This window comes from Ostrea edulis, chromosome 6, assembly GCF_947568905.1.
Source record: "Ostrea edulis chromosome 6, xbOstEdul1.1, whole genome shotgun sequence".
Lineage (NCBI taxonomy): Eukaryota > Metazoa > Mollusca > Bivalvia > Ostreida > Ostreidae > Ostrea > Ostrea edulis.
Window position 1 is genome coordinate 63,454,894 of NC_079169.1, and position 14,808 is coordinate 63,469,701.

General features: G+C 37.2%; 1 protein-coding gene across 1 annotated transcript in view; it reads right to left on the bottom strand.

The window, feature by feature from the left end:
- The window catches only part of LOC125683112 (mdm2-binding protein-like), a 28,972-nt gene extending 22,963 nt beyond the window's left edge, over window positions 1-6,009 (bottom strand). The window contains exons 1-7 of the mRNA XM_048923916.2: window positions 5,932-6,009; window positions 5,670-5,782; window positions 4,049-4,131; window positions 3,894-3,955; window positions 1,246-1,294; window positions 928-1,147; window positions 542-631 (exon numbers count right to left, since the gene is read on the bottom strand). Of these exons, the coding sequence (XP_048779873.2) occupies window positions 542-631; window positions 928-1,147; window positions 1,246-1,294; window positions 3,894-3,955; window positions 4,049-4,131; window positions 5,670-5,782; window positions 5,932-5,980 (666 nt within the window). The 5' untranslated portion in view covers window positions 5,981-6,009. The remainder of the gene's footprint in view (window positions 1-541; window positions 632-927; window positions 1,148-1,245; window positions 1,295-3,893; window positions 3,956-4,048; window positions 4,132-5,669; window positions 5,783-5,931) is intronic.
- Between the last annotated feature and the right edge of the window lie 8,799 nt (window positions 6,010-14,808).

The window sequence follows — 14,808 nt, forward strand, 5'->3', positions numbered from 1 at the left end:
ACTCCTTACGCCAACATCCAGACCAATGAATTCCTTACACCAAACACCTAGACCAATGAAACCCTTACATCAACACCTAGACCAATGAAACCCTTACACCAAACATCCAGAACAATAAACTCCTTACACCAAACACCTAGACCAATGAAACCCTTACATCAACACCTAGACCAATGAAACCCTTACACCAACATTTGAATAATTAGTTAATACTTTTAAGAAATAATTTTTTGAAAATACACAAGGACATGATCTGTGACACTTTATGACAGCATACTTCATGAGGCGTGTTAGTGATTCATGAAATGCATGCTGGCATGAAGCACTGCTGTTCATACCCTCATGTATTACATTGGAAATGTAAATCTGTGTGTTCCCACAAATAACCTGACACATGTACATTTCCAACCTTGTTTGTGTGTTATTTCCACAAGCACAGAGCTTAAGTTAACATGTACAACTTTGACAATGGACAAGAAATTCTAAAAAAAAATTGGTTAAGTCTTCCCTACACCTGTCTTGTGGACTGAAACCCACTTACCCGATTCTTCAAGGTTTCATAGTCTAGCTGTCTGCAGCTGACGTCATGTCGTAAGATCGTAAAGCCAGGCAGAATAAATCCTCTGTTAATCTATGACATAAATTTTGTCTTAATAAGTTATGGGTTGGATTTCATAATTTTCTGAAATGTATACAACTGAGTTGACTTTATTAATAAATTAAAAATACTTAAATGTACAATACATGTATTAATATAAACATGTATATCACAATTTTTGCAAAGCATAAATTAATACATGTATCTAACAGTAATTTGATTGTCAATTTTTTAAATTTTGATATGTCACGTTCGATTGTCATCCATGAAATCTTCCATTCTGCCATGGTTACAGTTTGATTTACCATTGTACATTTAAAACGTCTTACTGTTTTATCAATGACGGAGAGTTTGCCTCTCCAGATAACATCAGCAGCCTCTCTCAATCGGGAGTCTTCCTCCTCAAGACTTGATGCAGTTAGCAGTCTTTGAATACCTTGCATCTCCTCAGACTCTACACAACTTTCTGTCTTAACAAATGTTATTACAGCATTGTGCCAATCCTTTAGCCTTCGCAGTGCTCCAAAAAGCTGGTACGAATGTTCTGACCTATGAATCACACAAAACATCCATAATCTGAGTAATACATGTAGGTATAAGCATAAATGCTGGTAAAATATATATAAAAAAAAGAAAAAAATATTTACCTCAGAGAATTAAAAACACCTTGTTCTATATAGACATCTATGATATTACCTGCAACGAAATATATCACAAATCACGAAGGGGTACAATATGTACTTTCTAAACTAACAATACATCCTGATCAGTGACAATTTATGCAATTACATGTGCTTTCTGTTTGACTAACGAAAAATCAACACTCTTATATATTTCTGAAATGTGTCCCATTTTCTTTGTGGAAGTAAAAAAAAGTTGCTGTCATGTGACAATTTGTTATATTTACATATCCAAAGTTTTTGCCTTTGATATCTTTACAAATTGTAATGATAGCAATTTCCTCATAAACAATGCACGTATAAATATAGTACATGTAATCTAACAGCTGGGAATTCCCACAAAAATCAGAGTAAAATGTAAACATAAGAAATAAATTTCAATTTTGAAAATACATGAGAGCATGAATGACAATGCTACACACTGGCATACTTTTCATGAAGTGCGTTCAATATTGATTTTTCATGTAAACAAAGTGGCCAAACCAAATTCCTCAAATATTGTTCCATAATTACAAAAATATATTGTCAGAAATAGGAACTGCTTGTTACGAATATTATAATCAGTCAGATTTGACAGTTATTAATGTTTAAGGCTACTACAAAGAAATGGAGAGAAAAAGCATGAATCCCAATCTGCTACAGGGTAAAGCTCCCTCAAAAATTTCTAACAACATTAATATTATGAATTGCCTGAAACATCTGCCATTCATAAAGATTACTAGGAGCCCCTTTTTTCACAAAAGAATTAAAAGCAATGACAAAAATATTCACTGAATCTTTCTTGTTGCCTCAAAAATTTGTGAGCTATTGTAAGAAAATGATTATGTATGACTTTCTGATGAACTTCTACCTTAAAAAAGAAATAGCAACAAAATTCAGGATATCAAATATCATAAAGTGAATTTTTAATCTTTAATAGTTACAAGTTTGTAAAACAGAACCTTGGAAACAACCTACCTAAGATAAACAGAGTCACATGACTGATGCAAAGAAAAAAGGAAACATTCCAGTTAAAGCAATATCAGCTCTAAATATGAAAAATTTATATTGTTGTAAAAATGAACAACTATGATTGTTTTGTACATAACTTTAACCATAGCCATTGATAAAATTAAAACTAAGTTTCAGATTTAATTAAAATAAAGATTTCTATATATAGCTTTATATTTTAAATAGAAATCAATTTTTGTACGGGAAGACAATAATGTTTGCTTCATTCAGAGCCTCTGAATAAATCATCTATTAACACAAATATCAACTAGTTCTAATTGTAACGGGGACCGTTACAGATGTTCCCCAAACCTCCCCCAATTAAAAAGTGATGTCCTTGTGAATCTATAGGAAAAAATCATTTTATTTTAGCCTTTAATTACATGTAGTACGTTCAATATGGTCATTTCAGTACCAAGAAATGAAAGAAAGCGTTGCACGTGCATACACGCGCACGCGTGTATGATTCCGAATTTTTTGTTGATGTCATTCAACAGGCATTAGTATCATATACCCACAGTATGAATTTCATAACGTTTCCACCAAATATAAGGAAGTTATAGCGATTTTAAAATCGTCCAATCAGAAATCAGCACACGTGCATGCACGTGCTGAGCAGTAATTCTAACCACAGCAATTTGTAAGGAGTACCAAGATACATCTAAACCCCTAATATCAATAGAATTTGATGAAAAACAAAAACGTTATCGTCCTTTAAAAATTGAACATTTAAAAAACGTTGCACGCGCATGCGCGTTGGCATTTTTTGTTACACCAACATATAGATACACATATTGTCTACGTATGCTGTGAATATCATCTCATTCACTTCATAAATAAGATAGTTACAAACGGTTTAGCATTATCCAATCAAAATGAAGCGCACGTGCATGCGCGTGCAAATTGGTAATTTTGACCATGTAAATCAGTTAAGGGTCTCAATATCTACCTATGATATGAATTTCAAGCCATTTCAATGAACAACAAAAAAGTTAGACTGATTCCAAAGTTAGCGTACAAATTTTGTAATGCGCGTGCACGCACATGCGTGCGCGTGCTGGCAAAATAACTATTATTTTTCATATGTACAAATGATATACTATCATCCTATTTAGGTTTTATATCGCTTCCTTCAATATTCTGATTTTCCATTTTTTGTACCAAAATTGCAATGCACGTGCGCGCGCGTGCATGCACGTGCAAACAAAATGACTATCACTATGCACATCTACAAACGCTATACTATCATCCTGGAAAGTTTCATATCGATCCCTTTTGTAGTTTCTGAGAACACTACCGGACAAAAAAGTACCGGAGAAAAAGAATAATAATAATAATAAGAAACAGAGTAAAAACAATATGTTCCCAAACTTTGTTTGGGGAACATAATAACAAAATTTATATACCTATTTTTTCCATCATTTGAAATAGTAAGTCACAATATTACAACAAAAAATTTCAACACCAAAATGACAGCATAATAATGCTTTAAAAATGTCACACAAAATTAAATCAGATATCATGAGTTAATTCTGTATCACAAATTCTGTTTCCTTTATTTGGAATAGTCTGATATTCTACATTTGCAATGTGTGTGTGTGTATATATATAAATATATAAAGTACCAGTGAAGGGGAGAGAATCCACAGCATCATGTATCTTATCAGCAACACAGACGTTTTCTTCCCTTTTAAAATTGAAAATACAATTGATATATCATTCAAATGTTTTCACTACAAGGACAAAATTATTTTAATTTTTCAAAATGCTAGATATTTACCTTGATAAATCCTGTATTCTGTCTATTTCAGTCATCAAATCATTATCAAGGTCTAACCAGCTTATATTTGATTTGCATCCAATCTAAATCAAAATCAAGGAATGTTTTTCAATATGAAATAGATTATAATATATAATGCTTTAAAGTGTACATGTGCTACTGTTATTGTGTAAAAATTATGAATTTGTATTTTTGAATTACATATCACTGTTACTTTACAATGTCAGAAACATAATGAACAATGAAGTTAAGTATGTCCCCGTTAACCTTATAAGTGTCTTGTTCGATTCCCTGCTATTAAATGGGCTGACAGATCAGTTGGTAGAGCACCTAACTTGGGATTTAGTATCACTATTATATATATCTTAAAATAAATCCCAGTTTGGTCCATTGCATTTTTTCTCTCTCCCTGTTACATACATGTATGGTGCTGTGGACCAGCATAGTTGCCAACCCACCTGATTTTGTTGGGTTACACCCGATTTTTCAACCCGTAACCCGATTATTTATGACCCAGCATGTCATGCTTTTCACCTGATTTTTTTTCTAAACAACCCCGAAATCTCCTGATTTGGTTTGTAAATCATTTTGCACATGACATTTCCAGTTATCAACCCAAGCTTGGATCTACGTAAACAATGCCGATGACAATGAACAATAAACTGTGTATCGGTAAATCCTAAGTGCAGGTGTTAACAATTATCCGGGAGATGTTTTGACAAATCAAAGTCAGAAGAAATTACCAAATGGCTTCCGATAAAATGAGATTGTCCCAGGGCCAGCAGGAACAACACCAACAAAAAGAAAACGATATTTATGTACATATAAAAAAATCATGGAAACAACTTTCACTGGATGAAATAAACTGATCGATGATAGTACATGGCTAATTGTATTTTATATCTAAATTGTGCTTGTTTTTAGGTTTGGGGATAAAAGTCCTCCTTCAAATCATGATTTGAACAGGGACGTTTATAGGTCCCTGATTTAAAATACTTTTATAAACTAACTCAAACTTCCCTGGTTCTTCCAAACCGCAATGCACATTCTGAAAGGACTTTCAGTATTAAAAAAGAAAAATACACACCAAGTTTTGGTCAATACTAAACAATGAAACCTTCAATGTCCTTCTATTATGCAAATTTAATCAATGAATTTGATTCAAGAAGTATTCCTATTTTCTCATTGTAAGTTACAAGGCTTCTTTTCAATAAAATAATTCTAATATAAGTACAAATTGTATATATGTAATACGAGAAATATAGTATAATCATGGTAAGTATGTCATGAATGTAGTTACGTGTTATGACCAGATTTTTAACTCTCCAAAGAGGGTCATGACCAGATTTTTACATGTCGGAGGTTGAAAAGTATGTAGACCAGCCCATGGAACTGACAGGTTTGTCTGGGGATCAATATCCTGGGTGGCTAACTAATGTGGCTTTCAGATGAATATTCAATCGCTGATGGCCAGATATCTCATGGTAGAGCATCTGACTTAAGAATCAGGAAGGGCGGATTCAAATCCTAATGTGGTTCGTTGCAGTTTTTATTTTTTCATTCCTGTCACACAATCTGACAAGCATTGTAAACACTGGTAAAGCTGTTCCCATTAACCTACCTTGTCCTCTGTCACAATGACTGGGAAAACAGACGGGTTTCTAACTAAAGTATCATTCTGTATAGTTCTGATTCTGTCACAAATCTTCTGTAGTTGGAGCTTCAGTAATCTTACTAAAAATATTTCAAACACATTTTCCAAAGAAACATATTTAGTTTAAGTTACATTAGTAACAGCATGTTAAAATCAGTGGTACGTATATAATGCGGAGAAATACCCCCAAAAAACACAAAAACGGGTCATTCAAAACTTTGGTACAAACCTTCATTAAACACAAAAATTATTTGCCTATTCGGAATCGGAGGCTTCATGTTTGTTTCTTCCCGCGGATCTTACCTCCAATATTGAAGATGTCTGTTAAGGGAAGTAATTTACCTCCAATCCTGACGAGGTCGTTAAGGGACGTAATTCAAACGTCTAGCCGCGAATGCGTAATTTACGTGCCAACATTGAGATTGTGAAGATATGATTTGGGCTTCTGAAAGTCAAACACACAAATCAGATTTATTTCTTGGATTTATGTACAATAATGTAGACTATTATGGTACTAAAGAGTCTCGTAGACTATTAGACTAAATAAATTTCGGATAACTATTTTTTTTTTTTTAAATATATAATGTTTATTTCCCAGTCCTAATCTTTAACAAACAAATTATTTCCTAAATTAAAGAGAAAATGGCAGCTACCGGGGATGGGACCCCGACTAAGATCCATCTAATACAATGACATTTGCCTATTGCATCGCGCAAGATGCATAAATTATATATATTGATAAAGATATACAAAAGGTATACATCAAATAATGCTATTATAGTAGTGAAATATGTACATATATATAATAATATTACTCATAGTGTATTACATGTTACAGCATAAATTAGTAAGCATTTTATGCAACTGTATAATGACTACAAGAAAAAAATAATGACAGATTTGTGAGTAATATATAGATCTACGTTTTTGTTTACCGTGAAATTGTAATCATATTTCTCAAAAACCTTTGATGCAACAATATTGGTCAAGAAAATTTGAACTCTCATCTTGTAATATTTGGGAGAAAATCTATCAAGAAAAAGTAAAGAATATATATGATAAAGCTGTGGCAGAATTCAATTTCATCAAATTACTTCATAACCTACTTACAAGTAATGCCTATAAATGGAAAGATTTAGTAGATTTTAATATAACATGGGAAATCATTGCGATTGGATTTTATTCTACATGTAGTAAAACTACGTACATTTTGCTTGTAAAATTTGCAAATACATAATGAGGTGTAGAATTCTTAGCAAAGATATGAATATTGATAATATGCGCTACTTTTTAAAGAATGTTTAATGCAGCAATATCTAAAGTATACAATCAAATTTAAAGGTTTTGATCTTTTCAAGGATAACTATTTTAACATGTTTAATCTTTGGAACTAAATAAAAGTTAATTGCTTTATCTGATCTTTTGTTATACCCCCTTCAAAGAAGAGGGGCATTTTGCTTTGCACCTGTCGGTCAGTCGGTGGACCACACGTTGTCCGCTCCATATCTTGAGACCCATTCACTTGATGGTAATGATATTTCATATGTGGTTGGTTATGGGTGGAAGAGGACCCCTCTTGTTTTTCAGGTCAAAGGTCAAGGGCCAATCTACTCTGGACATAGAAGGACATTGTCTGCTCAATATCTTGAGAACGCTCTGCTTGACAGACATCAAACTTGGTACACTGGTCAGTGGCGGATTGAAGGGGGGCGCAGCCACCCCCCCCCCCCCCATAAATTTTCAAATTCAAGGCAAATCGTGGTGTCTTGTTTAGAACTGTCCATTCAATATCTTGAGAACCCTTTTTGAAGTTTGATGTCTGTCAAGCAAAGGGTTCTCAAGATATTGAATGGACAGTATATTCCTATGTCCAGTTTGACCCGTGACCTTTAACCATGTGACCTCAAAATCAATAAGGGTCGTCTTAGTAGATTGATATTTCATATGTGGGTCGGTAATGAGTAGAAGAGGACCCCAATTGTTTTTCAGGTCAAAAGGTCAAGGGTCAATCTACTCTGGACATAGGAAGACATTGTCCGCTCAATATCTTGAGAACTTTCTGCTTGACAGACATCAAACTTGGTGCACTGGTACATCCTAAAGAGTACATGACCCCTATTGATTTTGAGGTCACATGGTCAACTGGACATAGGAATATACTGTCCGCTCAATATCTTGAGAATCCTTTGCTTGACAAACATCAAACTTGGAACACTGGTACATCTTTAGGAGAAGATGACCCCTATTGATTTTGAGGTCACATGATCAAAGGTCAAGGGTCAAACTGGACATAGGAATACACTGTCTGCTCAATATCTTGAGAACCCTTTGCTTGACAGACACCAAACTTGGTACACTGGTACAGCATATGTAAGTCGTAGATGACCCCTATTGATTTTTAGGTCACATGGCCAATCCACTCTTGAAATAGGAAGATATTGTCTGGTCAATATTTTGAATTGGTGATATTACTATGAATTGAATGATGCATGTGCATAACCCTTTTCAATTTTGCACCATGGGGGCATATATATGTTTTACAAACATCTCTTGTTATTTTTAGATATCATTAACTCACTTCAACTGGAAGCTATGTGAGCGTTTCTGATCACCTTTTGCAATTTTGCGTGCAGAATGCAGGTAGTATTGAAGACCTGCAAAAATGTCCTATTTTTTGGGATAAAGTTTCCCACAAAGACTAAGTTTCAAAGACACTGGGAGGAGAAACATTGTATCAAGACCAAGAAATTTATCTGTCCAATTTCCGGATGCTTGGCGGAAGTCAGGAGGAGGTCGGATATGAGAACCCATCTCAAGGCGAAGGATGAGAGGGACATCCAGCGTCTGGAGGCGATTTTGGATAAATGTCAGTCTGTACGGGAAAATAGGGGTTATATTGACCCAGGTCTCTTTATCTAGAAGGGCGTTACTATAGATCAAGAGCAGGAGTTACCAGGGTCCGTTACATGTATTTGTTCCAGTTCCAACTCAACTGAGCTACCTGCACCCTCGACAAACACCTCAAGCCAGGAATTTTAGTTACATGAAAGTCAATAAAAAATATTCTATCAATTGTTTAAACATTCTAGGAATTTTCTTTACGTTACACTAGAGATCGGGCTCAAAATTTCCATTATTTTTGTTGACAACTTGCATGGGTTACTGCAGACGATAAGGATATGTTTAAAACCATGAAGAAATAATGAATGAATATTTCTTTCCATGGTAGGATTAATTTTAAATCTACCTCCATAGAGAAAAGAGTTCTAAAAAGTCAGACGTAAATCGCAATCGTAAGTGTTACGACTACGTTAGGTTTCGTGAAACGCTCGTATACGTGCGAGTCAAATGATCTTAAACGTAATCGTACGTTTACGATCTACGATCGCTTAGTGAAACGGCCGCCAGTACCCAAAAGGAAAAAGCTGCCCCTTACGAAGTACCAGAGCAGAGGTCACCAACCCAGCCAAGCGGTGTCGACCTATATCCAGACTACGTGGTCGGATTATCCAAGACTGACTCGGCCTCCACTTCCTCAAGAAACCGACGAAATACAGGAGTGGGTTTGTACGTCCATGGACAACCTGGGGAATTTTGAAAAGAAGATCAGCGGAGAAAACCCACTGAGAAGTCGCTCAAACTGGAACAGAAGAACAAGGAACTGGAAAGAGAAATCCGAACCCTCAAAGAGCGTAGTGAACTTTTTCCCGAGGAATAAGTTGTGTAGTGACTTTGAGTGGAGTGAACGCTTTAACATTTTGTATCTTATATGTTTACCTGAATTTTTTGTAATAATTGACATTTCAGTTTGTTCACAGTTATCGGTGTTTATTATCAAATACCTAGTACTTTTATACAATCTTAATACTGTGCATGTGATTTCATAATAATGACATTCTACTAGACATCTTGCCATCGTGTAATAGTAATCGTTGCATGTATTTGTTCTTTTGTATTATCCTTATTGTATGTATTGACTGATGTGGATTTCACATCAGGTCTTAAGGGAGTTATTCTAATAAGAGTTACTTCCCTTTGTTTAGGCCCGACCGGGTTTCTTATGCGCGTGTCGGGACTGTAAGACCCGGCCGGTGAGGGATTCTAGTGCGAGATAATAACTTCCATCAATACTGTTCGGACGTATTTTGGGGACGGGGCTAAATTCTGAATTATACAGCTATAATGCTTAATTAACAGCCACCCAAAGTTATAACTTATATGTATATGTCGAACTGACAACAGCCACCCCAATGCATAGGCGTAGCTTGGGTTCGAATATTACCGAGGCAGCTATCGATATTTTAACAACGTAAAAGGTGGGTTTTTTTTACCGAAGCAGCTGCCTCGGTTGCCTCAATGGAAGCTACGCCACTGCCCCAATGACATAAGGAGTACACTTCCTAACAACAAATTATACTACGCGCTCTGTAGCACAATAAAAACACACGGACGGGGTAGACAAGTTACCTATTGTAAACATACACAAGTCACCCATTCCAACGTTAGGAATCAAGGTCAAGTACTACTCATGTCAAAAGCCATATTTATACCTAGTATGTCTTATAAAGACATATAACTTCATTGGTTAGATTGATTGAATATTGTTTTACGTCCCACTCGAGAATATTTCACTCATATGGAGACGTCACCACTGCCGGTGAAGGGCTGCAAAAGTTTGGCCTATGCTCGGCGCTTATGGCCATTGAGCAGGAAGGGTTCTTTATCGTGCCACACCTGCTGCGACACGGGACCTCGGTTTTTGCGGTCTCCATATCCCATTAAGCAATATTCAATCATTCAGACTGAAAACAATTGTCCGCTATCCCTTCATACTGCTTTCAAATGATCGACATGGACAATCACCGTCTTTCCCTTGTCTACATGTTTGCTTTCATAGGTGATGTCAGATAATTTTCCGAGGGCCTGGTATGGCCCTATCCATCCGGACCCTAATTTCTGATTCGCTTTTGGAGAGTACCATCTCCACACCATGTCTCTAACATCGAATGCTCGAGGTTTTAAATTTGAATCATAATATCTCTTACTTTTTTGAAACTTGATTTCAGATTCTCATGTACGGAAGAAAATGACGTTTCCAGTACGTTTCTAACCCAGTCTACATAAGCATGGGGACAAACCGTATCTAGTTTATTGTTTGGAGAGGAACCAGCAATTATATCAATCAGCAATGACAACTCTCAACCTAACATGACTAGGTTAGGATTACACTTTGTACTTTCATGGACGTTAGAAGTCCTATATGCCATCAATAAGTAAGGCAGGTGGCCATCCCAGTTTGACCTGTTTTCATTAACAAATATGGCTAGCATTTGATGCAAGGTTCTGTTGAACTTTTCGATCATACCGTCAGACTGTGGCCGATAAGGTGTTGTGCGCGATTTGGCTATTCCTAATAGAGTGCAAACCTGTGAAAATAGTTCGGACTTGAATTCTCTTCCCTAGTCAGTATGAATACGAGTTGGTACGCCGAATCGGCATATAAATTCCATGGCAAGGCTGTCAGCTACAGTCTGTGCAGTATGATCAACGACAGCATAGGCTTCTTTCCACTTATAGAAATAGTCTCCTACGACCATAATATACTGGTTTCCTCTGTTGGTTGTAGGTAGTGGATCAACTATATCAATAGCTATATACTCCAGGGGCTCATGTACTTCATAATGATGCACTGCTGCCCTCCCCACTCCTGGTCCTGGCTTTTTCCTAGCGCATGACTTACATGTCTAACACCAGCAGCTCATGTCATCAGACATTCCAGGCCAATAAAACCTACTTCGGACAGACCTTAAAGTCTTCATGTCCTAGGTGTCCAGCTGTGCGATTGTTATGCAATTGTTGCATAATTTCTCTGAGTAAAGTAATCGGTACCACCAACTGAAGGATCTCGTCACCGCCACCCTTTTCCCATACCCTGTACAGGATATTATCCACTTCTTTGAATCTCTCCCATTGTCTCAGTAACGTGTTAACTGTCGGACTTGGGTCGTTCAGCTTTGGACGTTCGGTAGTTTCTAGAAGAATATTCTTTACTTTCCTTACTATTGGGTCTCTACCCTGTTCCTCTTGCAAGAAATCATTACTCCATTGATGTAGCCAATTGGATTCTGATCTAGAACTCCGTTGTACTCGCTGATTTTTCCTTGGATCGCTGCTCACAACGTTTACAGAACATTTCTCTCTAGTAGAACATTGCACACAATCCTCTCTCTTACATTTTTTCTCGGTTTTCTAGACAGGCTCTCAGCGTTTCTATGGTGACATCCTTTTCGGTGTTGTATGGTGAAATCAAGTTTTTAACAGAGATATCCATAGCGACAGTAAACCTTCTGGCTCCTTAAAATTCTTAAGCCATATCAGGGACGCATGGTCTGTTCTGAGAAAAAAAGGTCGGCCACATAGATAATGTCTAAATTGTTTTACAAATGTAACCACGGCCAGAAGCTCACGATATGTTGTGCAATATCCCATCTGTGATCTAGAGAGGGTCTTGCTGCCATAGGCAATGACAACTTCGTTGCCGTTTTGAAGCAGTGATAATACAGTACCGACTCCAAAAGCATTGGCGTCTGTATCCAGTATAAACGTGTCATCTGTTTTAGGATTAGTATAGGAGCCGTCGCTAGGAGATGCTTTAAAATGTTAAAAGCTCTCTCACAATCCTCAGACCACTCAAACTTCTTATTTTTCTGTGTTAGGCGCGTCAATGGATAGGCCACATTTGAAAAGTCTTGTATAAATCAGCGGTAGTAAGATGCTATTCCAATAAAGCTTCTGACATCTGCCACTGACATAGGTTTAGGCCAATTTTGAACAGCGGTAATCTTTTAAGGATTACATCTCATATCATCATGAGATACGATGTGTCCAAGAAAGGAAACTTGTTCCTGAAATAAGGCGCATTTCTTTGGCTTAAGTATGCAGTCTGTCAAAAATGGAGGTTAAATTCTCCAGTCTCCTCGAAGGTTGGGTCAAAAGTAATGATGTCGTCCAGATAGACGAGACAGCGTTCCCACTGCAATCCAGAAAGTATGTCTTCAATGATCCCTTCGAATGTAGCTGGACTATTCGAAAGACCAAATGGTAGAACTTTAAACTGAAATAGTCCCTTATGGGTTGTAAGTGCCGTCTTTTGCTTGTCAGACTCGTCCACAACCTGCCAGTAACCGCTTGCAAGATCTAACATACAAAAATATTTGCTCCCGATAAAGTGTCTAAGGATTCATCTATGCGTGGTAACGGGTTAGCATCTTTCTTTGTTACTGAATTCAACTTGCGGCAATCTACACAGAATCGAGTCGTCCCGTCTCGTTTCTTAACGAGAAGTATAGGCGCTGCCCAGGAAGAGTTACTAGGTTCAATAACGCCCTCCTCCAGTATCTTATCTCTTGCTCTGCAACTTGTCTCTGGTGGATAGGGAGGCGTCTGGTAGGCAATTTGATTGATTGGGCGTCACCCGTATTGATGGTGTGTTTCACCAATCCTGTGCGCCTGCGTAGCGATATAATACGCTTTCTAACATTTGACGATGCCATTCTGTCAAGTTTGATGAAACTTTGTCAAGCAGCGGTCTTACATGTTCTGGTAAAACCTGAACATCTAATGCCTTGCAGCTAGATTCTTCACTTCGAACGGGTTCGGAATTCCATATGGAGTCGACGTTTTGTAATAAGGCGAACTTTGCATTCTTTTTATGAATAATCGTTTCCTTCGTTGGGTTAAAGATAGAAAACGTAACGTCTGAACCATTCGTTTTGACGACTGGTTTGGCCATAAGTATACGGTTTTCTATTTTGTTATCAAGGTCTGGTTCGACTAATGCTTCTACGTCAGGGTAACATTTCACTTCCTCCGGGTACACTAATTGTTTCTGTCAAGTGTATACGGGCGCACCTATTGTGCAATTGGTTTTCCCTAAGTAAAGGAATTTCACCAAAATAAGGTGAATACAAGATCCCCTTGCTCGCGTCTATCAAAACCTCGTACTTTGCTAAGAATTCTAGTTCGAGTATTCCCGATAATCCTCCGAGTTTTGCTACAACAACAGATGTACTAAACTCATGACTTCCAAATAATAAAGGGATATTGGTTTTCCCCTGTACAGAGAGCAAGTCTCCGTCTGCACTCGTCAAACTCGAATCCAGTTCTACCAGAACACCATGCTCGGGAAGTGACTCAAAAACGTCTTCTGATATGAGTCAGAGATGACCCAGTATCAACCAGGAAACAAACCTTTTTCGAACATAGTTCAACTTCAACAAACCAACAACACTTAAATATAGAATTCAATTGAACAGGAAAACCTTTGGTTGACCTTTTTTCTGTTTTGTTTAATGAGTCTGGTGGGGCTGGGCTTGTGGCCGCGAGCACTGCCCGCTCTGGTTTGAAATTCTGTTTTACTTTGGGATCCTTTATTAGGATTCTGAGGACAATTTTGTCGGACATGACCACTCTGTTTACATGTGAAACATTTTACATTACTATGAGCTGTATGCCGCTTGATTTTGCTATCTGGGTTCTTATTCATATAGCTAGAGAGCGTCTTTAGAACTATCCGTTCAATTGATTTTTCTAGATCTTCATTACTCAGATGTTCACTGGAATCATTTCTTGCCGGAGAGATCAATGCACTACATTACTGATAAGGCAGTTCATCAGTGTCTCTCGGTTTCGGGATCCTTCAAAGGACTCGCAGGGCTAGATATATTGCACGATCTAACGATTTAGGGTACGGAAATTGTACATATCGCTTTAATTCCTGGGACCCTAACCCAGTAACGAATTGTTCAACTGTCAAGCTTTCACGCGTATCAATTGAGAAGGCTGGAAATGCACGACTGGCTAGTCGTCTTAACCAATAACCATAATGCTTTCTAAACGTTTTAGAGGATTGAGGACGGTCCGAAAATTCAGATCTGTTGTTGTGAGAATTTATTTTCATTTCAGAATTCTTACCCAAATTCAATTCAGGTTTCAAACTGTTGTATATGGTGTCCGGATAGGGCCATTTGCAAAAGCGTGACTGCGCGTTAGTCACAACACACCGTCACGCCAACAAGCAACAAGCAACACGCCTTCGCGCTCTCAC